Source organism: Drosophila virilis, chromosome 4 (genome assembly GCF_030788295.1).
Source record: "Drosophila virilis strain 15010-1051.87 chromosome 4, Dvir_AGI_RSII-ME, whole genome shotgun sequence".
NCBI lineage: Eukaryota > Metazoa > Arthropoda > Insecta > Diptera > Drosophilidae > Drosophila > Drosophila virilis.
In genome coordinates, this window is record NC_091546.1 from 1,997,810 (window position 1) to 2,017,500 (window position 19,691).

At 40.4% G+C, this 19,691-nt stretch overlaps 1 protein-coding gene across 3 annotated transcripts in view; it reads left to right on the forward strand.

The window, feature by feature from the left end:
- The window catches only part of pdm2 (POU domain protein 2), a 51,865-nt gene that overhangs the window by 31,036 nt on the left and 1,138 nt on the right, over positions 1–19,691 (forward strand). The window contains exons 3-5 of one of the 3 annotated variants that reach the window (XM_070208772.1): positions 529–1,635; positions 13,255–13,311; positions 18,820–19,691. The exon at positions 18,820–19,691 is cut by the window's right edge and continues 1,138 nt beyond it. In XM_070208772.1, the coding sequence (XP_070064873.1) occupies positions 529–1,635; positions 13,255–13,311; positions 18,820–19,691 (2,036 nt within the window). Of the gene's footprint in view, positions 1–528; positions 1,636–8,811; positions 9,358–13,254; positions 13,312–18,819 lie in introns of those variants that run through there. The other 2 variants (XM_015169032.3, XM_002059182.4) reach the window with 2 other exon arrangements.

Here is a 19,691-nt window from a genome sequence, read left to right on the forward strand (position 1 = left end):
GATTTCTGAAACGGGCGGGAGAGAGAAATCTCCGACAAGTTGAGTCTATTAAGCCGTCTGTTTATAAGTCTCGGCGCTTAGAAGAGAGATATTTGAAATTATGAATATTTACTTTATTCGATAAAAATATCCTAGTATTTATGCAATATTTCCCAGTATTAAATCAGTATTTTTTTAAGGGAAATTTAGGCTTCAAACTCCCGAATGTACAGAATTTTAGATAAAATATGTAGAAGAGAGGCCTCTAAAGAACTGTCTGCTTAATATTATAAATGTCTACTTTATTCAATAAATATTCTAGTGTTTTTTGCAATATTTCCCAGTATTATCCAAATATGCCGGTAGGGGAAATTTAGGGTTTAGGCTACAGAAAACTACAGAATTTTTGTTAATATGTACAGCTGGGAGCTTGCAACTTGACTTGTCGCTATTAACAGGGTATTCGCTAGTCGGGCACCCTCGACTGCTGCAACCCTTTCGATGCCACCTTAATATGTGCATGATATGCCCCTTCTCTTTGATTTATAGCCATGCCAAGCTGTCGCACGAAAACAATGCCAAGTCCCTGGTATATGCGGCCCATCGGATATCATAATTATGATAGCAACAATAAGGAGGCCGAATTGTTGAACTATGTGGCAACCGGCAGCCAGCCAGCGTTGGCACCCTTTGGCCTCGATCTCGGTCTGGGTCTGGGCCTGGGTTTGGGTCTCGGTCTGGGCCCGGAGCCGCAGACATGTCTGCCATATTTTGGCCTCGAAATGCCGTCCACAGCAGCCGTCACGGCCAAGGCGCACAAATTGCTGCCAGAGTTCTTGATACCGCTGCACGAAATCATGTTTCAACATCATTATCAGCAGCAGCAACAACAGCAGCAGCAGCAACAACAAAGGCAGCAGCCAGTGGCAACAGGAAGCACAATGGGCACATTAATTAATAGTCAGCCGGGGCTAACGTATGCCAAAACAGAGACATTTGCCAGCGCCAGTTTGTATGCTACAAAGTCGTTAACCCCACAGCAACAGCAACAGCAGCAGCCAGCTGCCCCATGTGGCATGCCCCAACGGGCGCGTCACAATGGCGAACAGCAGTTCGTGCGTCATTTTCACGAACGGGATCGTCGCATACGCGAGCATCAACTGCAGCAGCAGCGACTGCGTGATTTTGCCGACGACGACAACAAGGACGAACAGCAACAACAACAGCAAAAGGAACAGGAACAACAACAGCAACAACAACAACAACGGGAGCAGCAGCAGGTGGAGCTGAAGCCGACGGGCCATAACAATCATTGGCATGGTGTCGTCTATGATGGCAATGGCAATGCCATGACGCCAACTCCCAAGCACAGCAGCAACAACGCCAGCAACGCCAGCAACAACGCCAGCAATAACATTAACAACAACAACAACAGCAGCAGCAACAACATCAACCCAGCGGCAACAGCCTTCGCCTTGACGCTGCCCCAACCAGAGATTGCTTCGCACAAGCAGTTCCGCATTTACGAGCACTCAAATGGTCAACTTTGTTGCGATGGCAACCCTGGCAGCCCCACAGCAGCAGCAACAGCAGCAGCAACAGCAACAGCAGCAACAACATCTACAACAACAACAACAACAACAACAATGAACAAAGGTAAGTTTACGGCATTCGCTTGCTAATTGATTTCGTCTCGGGTCTCAGATTTAGCTATTTATATTGCATGTACAAATAATATATAATAATATATTATAACGAGCAACTATTAACCGGCTTTGCACGGACCAGGCTTTTCATCTATCAATTTTAGTCAATACTTTCGTTTATTTGAATTATTTAGTATAATTTACATAAATCTTTGTAAATTAACTTAAGGCGTATTTTCCACGCTACAGTAAAAAAAATCAGCTTCCTATCTCTAAGCGCTTGGGCTGTGCGTTGATCGTCAATCAGTCAGTCAATCAATCAGTTAGAACAACTTTATATTTATAAATATAAAGCTAATATTATACGCCTGTTAAACGTAATATTCCCAATTAATTCATAACATTCGATTAGTTAGTTGATCATCAGTCAATCAAACAGTCAGTCAATCAGCCAAAACATTGATTGAGCTGATCATCTGTCTTTCAACAATCAGTCAATCAAAGCAAAACATTTGCTTAATTAAAACTATATAGCTTTCTTATATCTTTAATTAATTGTATGGGCTCATACTTTGATTGATTAAGTTGATGATCAGTCAGCCAGTCAATCAATCAATGAGTCAGTCTGGCATAACAACGATATATATTTAAATATTTAACTATCACATCACATCACATAACTTCAATTGAATGTATGGGCTTTAATTTAGTTTGGGTACATAAAATTTGATGGACTGTGGTGATTGATCAGTCAGTCAATCAGTCTGTCCACCAAAATAACTTTATGTAGATAAACATGCAGCTATTATATAGCTTCAACAGAACGTATGAGCTTCAGATACCGTATTACTTCTGATTGACTTCTCACTTTTGCTGATCATCAGGCAGTTAGTCAGTCAGTCAATCAATCAATCACTCAGTCTGCCGGCACAACTTTATTTATATAAATATACGGTTATGATAAGTCATCAATTGAACGTATTAGCTTAACTTTAGTCTAGGTAGACTACATTTGATTGACTAAGCTCAGTCATTATTGAAGCAGCTGTTGTCCTTCGCCTAATATCTCTGCACTTTCTTTGGTACAGTTCAAAGCATTTTACAGTCCAGCAAATCAAATTGAAGCAATGCACAACATTTCCATCCAAAAACCTTGAACCTTTTACCGACCCCAACTACCCCCAAGTAATAAACCCCCTACCCTCATCCGCCCCTCCCCCGAAACCTACCCGGCACATCGAAACTTTCAACTCAATTACAAGCGCTTCACTTAATAGAAACCGTGTCGGGGCATGTGCAGGTAGCCCCATGCGATACACCTTGCCGGACATTCGCACCACATCAACGCACACACACACACCCCCCGACAAATGTGCGTGTGTGTGTGTGTGTAACCCCAAGCAACACACAAACTCCATTTAAAATCACTAAAATATTAATAAATTGCACAAAAGTGCGAACAAAATATGCGTGAAAATTCTCAAGTGCGAGCAACTAAAAAAAAACCTCGAGAACAACTTTATTTAATGGAATTTAAAACCACTTTTCAATGGGTGGCAGCGGGTGGCAGCGGGTGGTTGCGGCTGCCTCGGGCGCACGGCTAAAAAACGAATTCGAACCACAATTGCATGAGGTAACCTTTGACATGCCACGGCAAATAAAACGCAACGCACCCTTAGAAAATGTAAAAAAAAAAATAAGTAAATCCGGAAAAAAATAAAAGCTCACGCTGGTGTCAATACCAACTGTGCCCCTGCAGGCTCTGAGCTGCTTATGGCCAATTGAACGCACCCCCTCCCACCCCCTGCCTTGACCGACCGCCCGCTCCACCCCCTGCTGGCAAATCCAATAAAATCGCTTTACAAGCTGTAAAGCAAAGATCATAAATCCCATTTGCCTTGCAACAAAAAAAAGGAAGTGAGTTACTTTTTTAAATGTGTATTTTTTCTTTCATATTCATTTTCAAAGATGGTTTTTCTAATGGCGGCGTTTTTTAAGGGTACGATTTGCATAAAGGGTTGGTAATAAAAAAAAAATAAAAATGGCAGACACAAAATGATTTTAAATTTTCGAAAAAATCAAAGCATTTCTTTAACTCTTTTGCTTGTGTTTCTACCTATAACTTTTTTAATATTAAATAAAAATATATTAATAATGAATATAAATTAATAATATAAAATAGTAATAATATACATAAATAATAAATATATTAAGTAATTTAAATTAAATAAATAAAATAGTTAAAAAATAAATAAAATAAATATAACATATATAAAATACACATGAAATAAAATAGAATAAATAAAAAAATAGTTTTAATAAATTAAATAAACAAATAAAATTAAATAGGTTAATAATATAATAAAAATATAAATTTAAAATGATTTGGCTAAAAAATTAAATAAACAAATTATATATAATTTTTTTATATAACATATATATTTTTATAATTATTTTTTTAATATATATTTTTTATATATTAATTCAAATATTCGTATATATTTTCCAATTTCTTTTGTGCTTGGCACCAGAAAATATCAGCCCGAAAAACTTTGAGAAATTTTTGCGACAATCTCAAACTAAAAATTAATAATTATTTTGTGCATTCACAAAGGGTTGCTTACGAAAAAAAGAAAAAAACCAACTATAACGGTAAGAAATCTTCTCAAAATTGTGAGAAAATTTGGCGAAAATTCCGTTAGATTGGCAAAGGACAAAAGCGTAGTTAATCAAGCGGCCTCCTTTCTTACCCTCGCACCCTGCCAAAAAAAAAATCACTAACAAACAACAACAAAACTCACCCAAAAAATAAGCAGGACAAAAAAAATCACCCAACAAAAAAAAAAAAAAACAAATTGCATTGTTCAAGTCGAAAAAAAAGTGAACCAAGAAAATTTCAATTTTGCCCAGTTTTTTCGAATTTCTCAATTTTTTACATTAAAAAATTGCGCATTATTGACGCGCATTCAGGCTCAGTTTAGGGGTTGCTCAGAGATCGCTACCCTAAAGAGAGAGAGAGGAAGAGAGAGGGAGAGGGAGGGAGAGAGGACGAGAGCGCCCCGCACAAGTGGCTAAGCTGTGCAGGATCTTTGGTAATCCTTGACAATGATCCTCAATTTTTACCCTTGAGTTTCTCAACATTTTTCCCATTTTTTTTTCTGCCTGTTTTCGGCGCGCAATTTTCTTCACAGTTTTTACAATAAAATCAAGGAAAATGCAGCGCAGATTTTTATTTTTTTTGTGCTTCCTATTTTTTTCCATTTTTTTGGGGCGAAGGGTTGCATTTGACAGCAACATTTTTTTGTGGCAAGTCGAATTCAATAAACATTAATAAATAAACCCGAGGAGAATGACAGAATTTGGGAATAGGTTTAAATGGCAAAAGGAAGAGCAAAGACGGCGCTTAAATGCGGAAGTAAAGGGACAATTTTTTTGTTATTGTTGTTCTTTATTCTTGAGGTTTGCCTTTGATTTCCGATCGAATGTGCCCGATTTTGTGCCTGATTTTGTGCCCAACTTTTGGCGCGCTTTTCTCAGCAGTTGAGCAAAGACATGTGTGAGAGTATTGAGAATTGAGATTGTTAAGCCTTTGGCATTTGGTTTCAGAAAGTGCAAATGTTGAAGAACTTAAAGCAAAGCAACAGAAACTAAAGACATCTTTGCGAACAGCTGCAACCCTCAAAGAGAAATGGAAGAAGCAGCTGGAAATCAGACTCGAACTAGTCTCATCTTATTTGCTTAACGCAAATTGGGTTGTCATTTTTAATGCAACAACTCAAACCACTGAGGTTTCTGCTTCCCTGGGCTGTGCGTTTTTCATGCAAAGTGCGTCCGTCCCCTTTGCGATGCTGCCAAGCGTTTATTTTCTTGATTAATTTCACAATGTGTTTTTGGGGGCAAAACTTTGTTGCCGCCCCCCCCATTTTGTGGCATATTTACATGCGTTCCATGTGTGTGTCGCCCTGCCTCTCCCTCTCCCTCTCTCTCTCGCTCCCTTTGCTCTGTTCGTCTCTGTCTGAGACTGCGAACTGTCTGTTTTTGGCAAATAATCAAATTGCCCAGACACTGGGCACTGCAGATTGTTTATCTTTTGTTTCAGCCCGTGACAAGTTTAATCAGGCTACGTGCACGGGACAGGACACAGGACACAGGCCACAGGACACAGGACAGCACAGTCAAAAGGATAACTATTGAAATTAGTTGGCAGTTGTTCGGTTTTTCTCAAACGCAAAAAGGGGGACGCTTTATACGCTGATTCTCTATTGATTTTCCGACTCGTTTTTCTCTCTGTGTTTTTCTTCCACTTAAATCATTTTGGCACTTTAATGCTGCCAGACAAAGAGCGAAAACGGGCTGAGGGCGGGGGGTGGGCTGGGGTGCTTCGTGCTGCGGTCAGTCATATCCTGCTCGAGTCCAACATTAATTTTGCAGTTTTAATTAAAACATTTCGAGACACACAAACACCCCGCGCGCATATCCTGCACATTTTTTCCTAGACTTTTCTAATTTCTTCTTTGGCCTATACCCTGTACGCTGGAAAAGTGAGCAACAAAATAACAGGGTATATTGCTTAAGCATATATATTCCAGATCAGCAGCAAAAGTCGACGCGTTGTAACCATGTTCTCACTTCCGCTCGATCTCGAGCATTGTAAAGCCTAGCTTCTTCAGACTTTGGAATATGAAATCGCGTTTATCAAGCTCAACTCAAGTATCTAAATCGACATATACAGGAACACATCTCAGACATGACAAAGATTGCTAGCATTATACTCTATACAAAAGATATTAAACGCCATTCACACACAGATTGACTTTTGTTGAAGAGGAGGGCAAAGACATTGACAAGCATAAACAAAATGTTATAAATGTGACATATCCTGATTTTTGCTATATGCACACGTAAGATTAAGATTCCTTAAATTTCATAAAAAACGCACTTTCAAGTCCGAAGTTATTCAAGAATGAATCTTTGACAACGCGAAGTTGAGGCAAGAAACTCACGAACGTCGCGTGCTTAGAAGAAAGTTCGGTTTTCTTCTGATAACAGCTCTGCTGCCAGTTACAGAGTATCTTCTAGTCACGCATGCTCGTTTTATTCAAACTGTTTTCAAGCAAACGGCACAGCCGGCGCTGAAATCCCAGTTGCAGTTCTTTCTGCCCACTCATAATCATAAAATGTATGCGCTGTCACCGAGGCAGCGGTCCCCCCTTCCCCCTGCAGACCCCTAGCCACTAGTCTGCTCCATCCGCTACCGCTTCCCCTTTTCCCGCTTCTTATGCACACGTCGCTTGCAAGTGGCAAATGCTCTCGAGTTTCTCCTTTTGCCGTGCAGCAAAAACCTAGCCCCCCCCCCACAAACCCAACCCCAACCCCTCAACACACACACACACAGAACACAGCTTCCTTATGTAGAAAACAACAACAACAAAAATAGCAAGAAGAAGAACAACTGTTTTTGTAATTATTCCCCAACACTCGCAACGCAACAACTGCGCTGATGTTTATATGAATGGGTTTTGTGTTTATATAATATTCCAACAAAATGCTCCATTTTGAGCGTTTCTTAGTTCAGCTTTCAGGTACAATGACAGCCCATAAATGTTTATATGTATTTATGTAGATATGAAAAAATATATATGTATATGAATGGGAAAACTTACTTTGATTGGACTTATTTGAAGGCGAATTCGTCGCGTTGAAAATTTATCTAAAAACAAAAAAGATTAAAATTGAAAAATTGAATTAAAATTATAATAATATGCATATAATGGCATAGAATTCATTTAACTAATTGAAACCATTTATAAAAAATAATTAATAAATTAAATTGATAAATAAATACAAACTCAATAAATATATAGTCTCTACAAATAAATATGTAAATAAATAAACAAATATGTCTAGCAAAATATAGAATACGAGTATTATTGCAGCTCTTAAAATCTTAAGCCCAATTTAATAGTCTATAAGCATTTCTTCTATGCAAAGCCAAAGGAATATTAAGCTTTTAGTCCTTTTTCTTAGATTTGCTTACGAAAAATTTAAGAAATAATTAATTATACACTTCTCGAATCACTCCCATTATTTGCAATCATATAAAATATAAGTATTTTATATATTTAAAGAGTTTATTTAATATTTTTTGTCTGTTTAAATGAATAGAAATATTCATGAAAAAAATAATATAATTATTAAGAAAACTAGACATCAAAATTAATAACTAAAATTATGGTACAAATAATTGTGAAGAAATAATCACAGAAAATGCAACAGAAATATATATAAAATATTCCCCACCTCCTTAAGAAATTTCCCTTAAACGCATAGACACACACACACACACACATGCATGTGTGCACATACATATGTAAATAGCATTGCATACATCTGCATTCTGCTCAATTCCTTCCATTTATATACTAATGCACACACACACACGCTCACACTCATGCATATATGCTCCATGTAAGGTCCAATAAGCTCAAACACCTTTACACGCTCACACACATATTAATTATGATGTATGTACTTGAGTGCAATAAGAGAAAGCACAGGGAATATGCAAAAGAAACAGTTAACGGCAACTGCGCAACGTCGCAGCGCTGTCTGCATGCATGCATATAGAAAGCGTGAGAGAGAGAGGGAGCGAGAGCGAGAGCGAGAGAGAGAGAGAGAGCGAGCGAGTGAGCACTGGCCACACCCATTACACTCAAACTCTATGCTAATGCACAAAACTGTGCAGGGGAAGCGCAGAAGGTGCAGGGCAGTCGGCAAACAATGACAACAAAAGTCTAATCAGAATGCAGGCAACAAACACAAAACACGACAGCCGGAATACGTTCCACACTCACTCAGCCGCTCTAACGGTGCAGGGTTGATGCGCTCGAGTCTCGAGCTACGAGTTTCGAGTTGCGAGTTTGAGTGCAAAGCCGTAAGCAAATGTGTGCCAGAGAGTGAGTGTAAAAGGCAACAAAGAAAACTAGGCAAAAGGAGAAAAAAAAAAAACAAAAAATAGAGAACTACAACGACAACTACAACTACAACTGCTGCTGCAAATCATAAAGCATGCACTCACACACACACACACACGCACGCACACACAGTGCTGTCTACGGCGGCAGCGAACGTAACTGCAGCGGCAGCAGCATTTGTACCGTTTGTCGCTGGCTGCGTTGCCTTCGTTTCAGTTGCATTCGGCAAGCGAACGAAGTCGGTTCGGCACATATCCATACGCAGGCAATCGCAGCCGCCAATTGTTGTTGTTCTTATTATTGTTATTGTTATTAAATATTTAAATTGAAAAACTAGCTGGCAACGCTGTGCGCGCGCGCGTTCTGCTGTGACTTGCAAATTACGTAGAGCACATTTGACAGCTCTCACATTTACATAAAAAAACAAAAAAAAAAAACGCACCAGTGCCAAAAATTCTGTGAAACTTTGTAAATGCACAAAATTATTTATTCATAAAACTGAAGAAAAAAACAAGAAAGAAAAGCGGAAAAACTAAAAATGATGGTGCTACAGCAACAACAGCAGCGCCGCTTATGGGATGCCACCAAAACAACAACAACAACAACAACGAGCGCCGGCGCTGCCGCCGCCGCCGCAGCAGCAACAACAACGCAAGCAGAGGCCGCGGCAGAGGCCAGCAACAAATTGGAATTGGATAATGCGGCCGCCGAGCGAAGCGTGCGTCTCATCAAGCAGCGCAAGGATCTTGAGAACTCATGTAGGCGAAAAACACAAAAAAAAAAAAATTCTTAATTAATTAGCATACGACTTTATTGCGCCGCCAGGGTTGCCACTTAACGCAAGCTTATCGCGGCGTTGCCAGCTGCAGCTTTGAAGCTAGGCTTGACTCTAGACTGAGCTCTGAGACTGAGCTTTGTTTTTTTACGTTTTTTTTGAATACTTTTTGTGTGTTCAAAGGTCTTGTTGTGATTTTCTAGTTAATTAGGTTTACAAAAAGTTTCCTCAAAAGCTTTCGAGCTTAATCTAGTGTCTTTTCAAGCTGTTTTTTACAATTGTTGTCGATTTTTCTTAGAAACCTGATAAATCTATGCCTCTTCAGTGGATTATTCATATAATTTATATATGAAATTAAAAACAATCATCATATTTATATTGAAAATGAATCAATTTTCAACTATTCTGCTTAATTAAACATTTTGTATGCAACAATTTTTAAAGCTTTCACCTTAAAAACTTGATTTCAGTTTTTGTTGAAACATATTTCAGTAATTTTTAATACTTGAAGGTTTTCATTTCTGTAGATTGATTAAACGGATATAACTTTTGGGTATTTGCAAGTTAGCTTGAAAAAGGTAAAACAAATTTAAGCAAACTAGAATAAAGCTTTCAGGCACAGTAAAAGCTTTATAAATTTTTCAGAAACAGCTTCATGTTTTAACATAATGGAGACTATAAAAATAATAATTTTTTCTTAATATTGGATATTTACTGAATTAAAAAACTCTTAAAGCACATTAATGAGCAGGCAAAGCTCTTTTGTGTAGCTGGACTTGAGTTTTATAAAGCGCTTTTTACTTCTTTTGGGATGTAAAATAAAGCTATAATATATTCATATAAATTTATATAGAATTTAGAGCTGAAATTAAGAAGTGCTCAGAGTTTTTAATATATTCTTAAAGCTTCACTTATTCTCATGAAAACTCCGAGAAAAGGCTTTACTAAATAAAAACTTAGTTTAGGCTTTTATATATATTAACTAGGGAACAGTTTATGCCTCAGTTTATGCCAAGTCTCAATCTTTTTCTACCTCCACCTCGTTCTACCTCCACCTGTGGCTTTCACTTTCGGCAAAACTGTGAAGGAAAAACTCAACCTTGCAACCAAATGCCGCCAGAGCTGATTACAAAAGACGCACGCCCGCACCTATTGAATTGTGAGGCATAGAATTTCCATTTTCATTTCCATATCGAGATCTTCAATTTCATGGCATTTGGTATAGTTTTGATTCGGCATCATGAGCGGCATCTCCTGCTGTTGCTGCTGCAGATGCCGCACCCCACTGTGCGTGTGATCATTATTTTGTTGGCATTTGCATCCCGCACAGAGTCCTGTGGCCGTTGTCCTTTTTTACCTGTGTCCAAAACTGCGTCTCAGGTATTTGCATTCACACACACCAACACACACCAACACACACAAAAGACAAGGCACATCAGGCATATGTCCTTTAAAAAATGAGCATAGAAAAAAAAAACAAAGCTGCGTCTTGTTTTTTCACTGTGAGGCGTGCAATTTTTCCTTAATTTTCCTGGTCATAAAAAGAGAAGAAGAAAAAAAACACCACAAAAGCCAAATTTTGTGTAATTACATTTAAGCCTTAGGTGCAAGGAAATGCCTTTGCCTTTTTAATTGCCTGAAGGCAAAATAACACCCACACACACACACACACACGCACGCAAAATTTGGTGTAACATGCAGATTAGCGCCAAGTCTTTAATGTCAGAACCCGGAAAAAAGGACTTCGGACACTGCGAGAATTCGAACCGGCAACCTCCCACCATCCATTACGAGTGTCCAATGGGGTAATCTGTATATTTATAATGTCAGGCTGAAGCATTATGCACAAGGATTCCAAGGCATTTCGTCTGCCCATATATTGTCGTAAAAATATGTCGCCTTTTTTTTACCCAATCCGAGTGTGTGCGCGTGTGTGTGTGTATCCTGCCCGCTTAGTCAAGTATGGGACACATTGTTTACGCCCCGGGGGAGCTATAAATTTAATATCTACTTTGCAAAACAAAAAACCCAACAAAAAACTCGGCCACAGGGTGGACACGACGAGGCCAAAGACACATATGTATGTATTCAAAGTAAATTATGTGTGTGCGTGTGTGTGTGTGTGTGTGTGTGTGTGTGTAACATGATTTTGCATAGATAGCCAAAGAAATAGTTCCATGTGCTGGTTAGATATGATAATGCTCCAATAAGCTATTCTAAATAAAGATAAGCAACGAGAAACTAAGAGGATTAAGGTAGAAGGCCCTAGTCGGGAGTGCACGACTAGGAGATACCCTAAAACCTAAGACCTATCTTTAAAGATGAGCAAAGGGTGGAGATATGCGAAATGTGAAAGTAAGAAGACGCTTGTCGACTAGCAGATACCCTAGAAACTAGTGAGAAGTTATCCTTAGAAGCATTTTAGCTGCCTTTCATGCACACACTATACGATATGTCTTAAGTAACTTGGCTGTTTATAGTACGATCTTGATGAAACTCGCAGAACTGAAATACTTCATACAAATGTGTATATATACCAAATACGCTAAGGCCTATCTGTAAAGATGAGGAAAGGGCAGACATATGCCAAATGTGAAATACTTTAAATCTGAAAATCATATACAAGAAACTCTTATAGTTCTCGAGATATGCTCACAAAAGCCTGTTTCCAAATCGATATTTAGCGATACTCTGCAAAGATCCAAGATCGTGACGCAGAGCATAAAATAGATGCTCTCTAGAATCTAATTCCAATCCTAGTTTATATTATTTAAATATCCAAAAAGTATCGATATATTTCAATGCCAGAAAACGAATAACATATGCAATTTCCTGGGCAAACTTTACGATTTAAAGACTTCCAAGTATTCAAGTTGAATTTGACTTCATGCTGATTTCATCGCTGAGCTGTCGACGTGGCGTTTGGCAGGCATAAAGCGAGCGTGAGGAGCTCTTAAAAAAAGTTTACAGCGCTCGCAAAACTCGAAGGACACCACTCAAACGACATCGCTAGACAAGGAAATTTTTGCATGTTACACTGAAACGAAGCACCGTAAATACTAATGGACATTTTACGAGCCAAGTGGACAGAGGGCAGCCAAGCAGACCAAATGGACAAACCATGACCAAAATGTGTGTGCCCGCGAGTGTGTGTGCGAGTGTGTGTGTGTGTCTGTGTCAGAGACACTCGCCAAAAACAGACAACACCCAGACGAAGACCCCAACTGCAACCACCAAACGGAACTGCGCTGTGCCATAAATTGAAAGCCGTGCCTGCAAACAGGATGCAGAAAGCATGCAGCACGTTTTGGGGGAGAGAATTCAGTAATCGATAAACATTGTCAAGTGCAATCGATAGAAAACTCAGCGCTCCATCGATAAGCATTACAAGGTGCTATCAATAGATAAGACTCAATGAGATGTCGATAACAAGTCGATAGGACTTAGAATATGCTATCGATAGACAGCTCAAGAACTTATCGATAGACAATTCAAGTCATGATTTATTGATCAACGCGTAGCTCTATGCTTTAACGATAGACAACTAATTGAGCTATCGATGGGTATTTGTGTTTTACCTTATAATGTGCCTTCGATAGGCAATGCTAACCGATAGGCAACTCTTTGCTCTATCGATAGGCAGCTTAAGACCCTATCGATAGCTAAAAGTAGTAAAACCTATCGCTAGATCTGTACTGGCATATTTTCTTGGCATTCTATTTTTTGCTGATTTTTATTTAATTACTTTGAAAATAACAAAATTAGTTGTAATTTCTTTTGGAATTCTCACATTTCGTGGAATTTCTCTGGCAAACAGCCTGCTCGAACCGCAAGAATTTATCATTTACATTTGGTTTTTTTGTCTTTCATTTCTTTGCAGTTATGCGACACATGTCAAACTCACCGACACCGCCATCTCCCCTGCGATCTCTATCAGGTATGCTCGTAATCCTTTGCCAACATTCAGCAGACATGCACCAAAATGAAAACAGAAAATATGTTTAGGGTTTCGATTTGCCTTTTTGGTCGCGTGGAACGTGGCTACTTTGTGGCAAAATTGATTACTCACACGGGCTACGTAGCCAATTTATTGATGTCTCTCTGTACGGTTGGGTCGGGCCTGCAACGGGGAGGGAGTTATGGGCAAATTTTATAGTTTTCCGAAAAGGATATGCAACAACAACGACAAAGACAACCCCACAGCCGGCAGTTGCAGTTCGAGGCGAAGGATGAGCCTGAGGCTCAGCCCGAGCTCAGAGCGTGCCAGTCGAGTGTCTGTCTCTGGGTTAGGCGCTCGAGAATCGGGACTCGGGACTCGGGCCTAGGTAGACGCTGCTGCTAAACGGGCCATGCACGTGACTAAAGTGCGACTCTAAAACCCTTAAATGATATAGGGTCCTAGGCAGGCAGCAGAGTAAAGAACTTGGTGAATTGAAGAAAGAATTGCCCTGTTGAAAAAATTGGACTAAAAGCTGTTATCAGGAAGTTTTAAATAGAAATTCAATTCATTTTCTACTAAATTCTTTAAAAATTTAAATTGAAATCTGCGCTGTACAAAGTTACAGTGTTGAAAAATGCCAAAAGCTGTTGTCAGGACGTTTTAAAGAAGAAAATCAATCAATTTTCACCATAAATATTCGAAAAATGCAATTGAAATGCGCACTAAACAACTTTCAGTGTTGTATAATGTTTATTTTTCGAGTGTTGGGCGAAAAACGAATTTCAGTGTTGGAAAAGTCTCATATGTTAAACTTTCCGAATAAAAACTTTAAAAAATTCACAAACACGCTTGAAAAATCTTATACAAATGGGCCCAAGAGAATTTCAGTGTTGAAAAATGCAAAATGCATGCACTTAAAAGAATTTTAGTGCTGTAAATTTTATATTTTAAACAAAAATGTTGCGAATTTTCGTTTTTGAAGCGGAACCCTTCCCCCTTCCACACACACACACACACACACACAGATGCTGCGTAATGTCGCACACCCACATCTCAAAACAAAGCGCAGTTGCAACCCTGACGAAATTTGCAGGAGTTCAGAAACTATTCAAGTATGCTAACAACCCCCACAGCATATACAAAAGGTTATACACACAATGCACACACACACACTTTTGACCCCGTCGAACCCCCGCCTGAGTTGTTGCTTCCCCGCACCCTCGGGGCGAAACCCTAACAAACAAAATGAAAATAACAATTTGTCAAAATGTAAATTTCGTATCGTCTTTTGGCAACAACTGCGCATTTAAATTTGATTGTGCCAGCAATTATGTAAGCGAGGCGACCCTAACTGATGACCTTTAACTACTCGCCCCCCTTCGCTCACCCTCTTCCCTACCCTACCTCCCTCTCGGAGCATAACAAAGCGCGGCTAATCTATGCAAAAACATGCATAGCGCTTGTTTCGCCCAACCCTCGATGAGTACTAAATTTGAATGGCAACCCTCATTTAAATAAACACTGAACAGGGTTGCCACACACACACACACATATCAGCGACTGGCAATTAAACTTGCATTCTCATTGGTTTACGCAAATTAACGGGTCGCGCGTTTATTTAAATTATGTCACAACAGCAAACGACAACAAACAACAAAAAGTGAACCCTTCATAAAAAAAAAAGGGTTGCTGCTTATTTGAGTTCGGGTTGAAGTGAGGTGAGGCAAGGTTAGGGTAGCCAATCAACTGTTGCTGCCTGCGCCTGTTTAACATATCATTTGAATAGCAACGAGGTGTAAAGCGTGCGGCAAATTGTTTTGGCGTAACCCTAACCACGCAGGCAGGGTTACGCGGCTTTTTAAGTGCCACTTGTTGACTGACTCTTCAAATTCAAATTGCATGCCTCTGCCGCCGGGGTTGGGCCCGAAAGGATTAGGTTGCGTGAAGCTAATTGTTGGCCTTTGATAGGGTAATTTGTGCGGCAAGCCTCTCGACAATATGATATTATAATCAGCGGTTCCTGTTTGCTTTTCTTTTTTTGCTCTTTTTTTATTGATTGGGTGCGCGCTGCTTTAGCGGGGCGTTACGAGGGCGTTTCGCTTGGTACTTTTATTTGTGGTTTCATGGGACTTTCAATTTTAAAAGAGTTGAAGTGGTTGCTAGAGGCGAATATGATGAAGAAGTTTTGGGAATATGTAAAAGATATGTATTGTCGAGAAAGCGTGGAAAATGTAATACAATTGCAATATGTACTTGATTCAAGGCGTATATAGATTTAATTCTAGACTTTTTCACACATTTTTATTTGAATCTAAGAGATATATCTCCCAAATTTAGTATGCAGTTTCTTGTAGAACTTATGCTAATAAAAATTATATCATTTTTTGGATAACTACAAAAAAAGTCTCCCAAAATGTTAAGCACTCATTTTTAGAGGTAGAGCCTTGGGCTTTTTCATATCATATATTTAGCCCTGAAAACTTCATAAAGAACGGGACGTAAGTTAATCGAGAAGGGTATCGAGGAAAAAAGAATCACAGCCGAAGAGAAGCTTAAATACTCGTCAGCTCGCTGTATTCCAGGGTTTCTTCTAGTTAAAGAACGGGCTGTTAACAACAAAGTTCAACAAGAACGCACTGTCCAGATATAGGGTATAGGCAAAGACAATATAAGCACTGATTGTCTGGCTTTTGGAGAGAAGTGGGAAAAGCCAGATGAAAAGCCAGGCTACAAATTATCTTTATTAGTGTTTACATTGTCTTTGGTATAGGGTATTAAGAAAGGTTAAAAATGTTTAAGTTGGCTACCCTGTAATATGCAGCGGGCATAATTGGATAGTTTAAGCACATGCACAGCATACAAATAAATGTATGTGCACATTTGCGTTCGGTTTTATCATTTCCAATAAATCGCCACGCACTTTGCGCCGTTGCATTCCCGAAAAGAAGGAAAAGGGAAAAAAGGCGACACTCCACGAGCGAGCAACCCCTAAATGCAGCACCAAAACGAGCGAAGAGAGAGACAAGCGAGAGTGCAGCAACAACAAGGGGCAGCAACACTTCATTTGTCAGTGGAAACATTCACACATTTGGCCATTGTGTGCGACCAGAGGCAGAGACAGGGGCCGGGGCAGGACATCTGCTGAGGCAAAGACAAAACACAGCATCACCTGGTTACCGGTTCGATCGACGAGTTGGAGGTTCAAACTCTGAACTTGGTGCCTGGTCGCTGCAGGGCCCCCTGCCCGCTGCCAGAGCCACAATAGTTTATAGCCTGCAGCTTCTTGACTTTCCGCGTGTGCAACAATGCAACGCGGGCAGCTCCCTTTATTCTCTTTTAGCATAGAAACCCTTTTTCGCCAATCACAAATTGCATTCCGGGTTTTACCCTGTTCAAAAATCATATAAACATAAAATGAAAATCCTCGGCTTGTGCGCAATTGTAACGAATTGTTGAAAAATGCCAACAACAGGGGGTTGCTTTCAGCGCCAGGGGCGGAGGGCAGAGTTTAAACCCTTATGTAGTTGTGTGACTTTTTTTCCCTTTAAAGCTGACTGCGTTCTCTGCTAATTATATTAGCCGATTCTTTGCGCTAACAACACAAGTCATAAAAACAGCTGCCCACATACATAGTCGGGCGCATTTAAAAAGTTCAAAACTCCCCCCTCCCCACTTCCCCTAAACAAGCACCCGCATCGAAAATCAAAGTTCTAATCCCTTTACCAGAGCTGACTAGCTGTAAAGCCGCTTTAAACAAACCGAACCCCATAAACGAAATCGTTTTAAACAGGTTGAAATTATGGCTAAAAAGGGGTTGACGTTATTCTCAAAAAAATCCTACATATTTTTTTTAACTTTACAAATTCCTCTAAGACTGAAGCGCATTTCAAAAATGGGAAGCTTCGTTTTGGAATTTTCGCATATTATCGAAATTTCCAACATTTGTCAGATTTTTTGAACAGTTTCAAACACAACTCGATTCGCTTATAAACTCAAAGAAAGAGTATTTTATTATTATGCAGAAATTTAACTTAATTTAATAAAATACTCGTCAAAAATAGTGAAAAATTCTATAATAAAAATTGCATTTTTTTAATTTGAAAAATACGTTTCTCAATTGAAAATGCATTTCCTCATCAAATATTAAAGCCTAAATGAATTTTCATATTGTTTGCCACACACAAAGAATATTTGTTAAGCTCGCGCTTTGATGATCTTTGACTGATTTTCGTGTGGATTATCTTACAGGAAGTTCTTGAATATGCTTTGATATTCTAAATTCTAAAGGCATTAGCTGCTCAATAAATGCTCATGACACATTATGAAATTTGAGCTGGGCACATCTCCAAAAAAAAAAAAAACAAAAAAGAGAAAAAACGAAATATTGAAAGAAAAACGAAAACAAAAAGTTGTGAAAAGCTTTCTGTGGCCTCTGTCCTGTGTGCTGCGTTCTGTGCCGGCGATTTTTCAATTATTATGCATGATTGAATTTTGATCTAGTCTATGGGCAAGGGAGGGGGCAGTCGGGCAGCTGGGCGTGCCACAAAGCAAACCCTTCCGCTTGAGCGTCTATCGGCAATGCAGCAGCTAACCGCAGGACAACAACGCGGGCAAGGACTAAGCAGAAGGCGCATTCAATTGGAAGATTGAATAAAATTTGCCTTAAAATAGCAGAAATATTGAAAACTTGCCCCAAGGGGGGGGGGGCGGGCCTCTGACCAGTCGTGAAGGGAAGGGGGTGGCAGGGGGCAGGGGGCAGGGGGCTGGTGAATTGGGGAATTGAATTATGCGACGCGTGTTGTCCTGCTATGTCCTGGCTACTTGCAACTTCATTGAGTTGGAAAATTGAAAAAATATATATATTTAACAACAGAATATACATAAAATTTATATAAAAGCTTGCGAGCATTACCCGGCATTGCCCGGTCAAAATGTGTTATCACCTCAGTTCAAGCTGAAGCCGAGCTGGAATTTGTCAGTCGATCAACCAATCAGTCATTCAATCAGTCAGTGAGTTAGACAGTCAATCAATCAATAAATTTGTCATTCATCCGTTCAATCAATCACACAGTCCATCAGTCAGTTAGCCAGTCAGTCAGTCAATCGACTGGTGAAGTTGTTAATCAATCATTCAACAGATTAGGCAATCAGACAGTCAATCAATCAGCTAATAACTATGTCAGTTAATCTATCAAGCAATCAATAAACTAGTCAATCAATCAGTCATTCAATAAGTCAGTGAAGCAGCCCGTAAAGCAATCAGTAAGTGATTCAATCAGTAAGTCAGTCAGTCAAACAGTTAGTCAATCAGTGAACAATCAATAATCAATCAGTCAGCCTTTCCATCTATCAATCAGTCGTTAAAGCTCTGCATCAATCGTTAATAAACCAAAGAGACAGTCCATTAATCAATCAATCAAACAATCTGTGGTCAATCAGTCAACCATGCAATATGATTAAAAACTATTCATATTCATTAAAAACTATTCCCTCTCTTTTTTACAGATTGCGGCAAGAGCTACGAGGAGGAGGAGGAGGAGGAGGACGACGAGCTGGAGGCGGATGTGGCGCAAAATTTGAGCAGCAAACGCAGCGCACGCCAATTGGACGCCGACATGGAGAACGAGGTGCTCAACTTGGCGCGCAGCGTTTCGCCAGCAGCCAAGCGCTTGGCCCTGGAGCACACGGCCGAGCCTGCGCTCGCGGCACAGTCTGCCGCCGCAGCCACGCCCCCCGTCGGACTGAGTCTGCCGCCAACAGCGCCGCTGGGCTTCGGGCCGGAGGATATGCAGCAGGCGCTGCAGCTGCAGCTGCACAGCTACATCGAAATGGTGCGCCAACTGGCGCCCGACGCATTTCCCAATCCCAATCTGGCGACACAGTTTCTGCTGCAGAACTCGCTGCAAGCGCTGGCCCAGTTCCAGGCGCTGCAGCAGCTCAAGCAGCAGCGGGATCAGCAGCTGCCCACGGCCAGCGAGCAGCTGCCCACGCGTCACTATTCCACGCCGCTGAGCAAGTCGCCGCTGCGCAGTCCCTCGCTGAGTCCTGTCGCGCGTTCCATGGAGCCACAGCAGGCGCAGCGCACGCCGCCCAATTCCCTAGCGGCGGCAGGTCTGGGCCTGAGCAGCGCCGTCCTCACGCCCAATACGCCCAGCATGCAACAGCAGCAGCAGCAGACGATGACGTCAACGACGAATGCCTCGAGCACGCCCAAGCCGTTGGCTAGCGGCGCCACGGTGGCCGCTGTGATGGCCACCAAGCTGGAGCAGTCGCCGGAGGAGACCACCGATCTGGAGGAGCTGGAGCAGTTCGCCAAGACGTTCAAACAGCGTCGCATCAAGCTCGGCTTCACCCAGGGCGATGTTGGCCTGGCCATG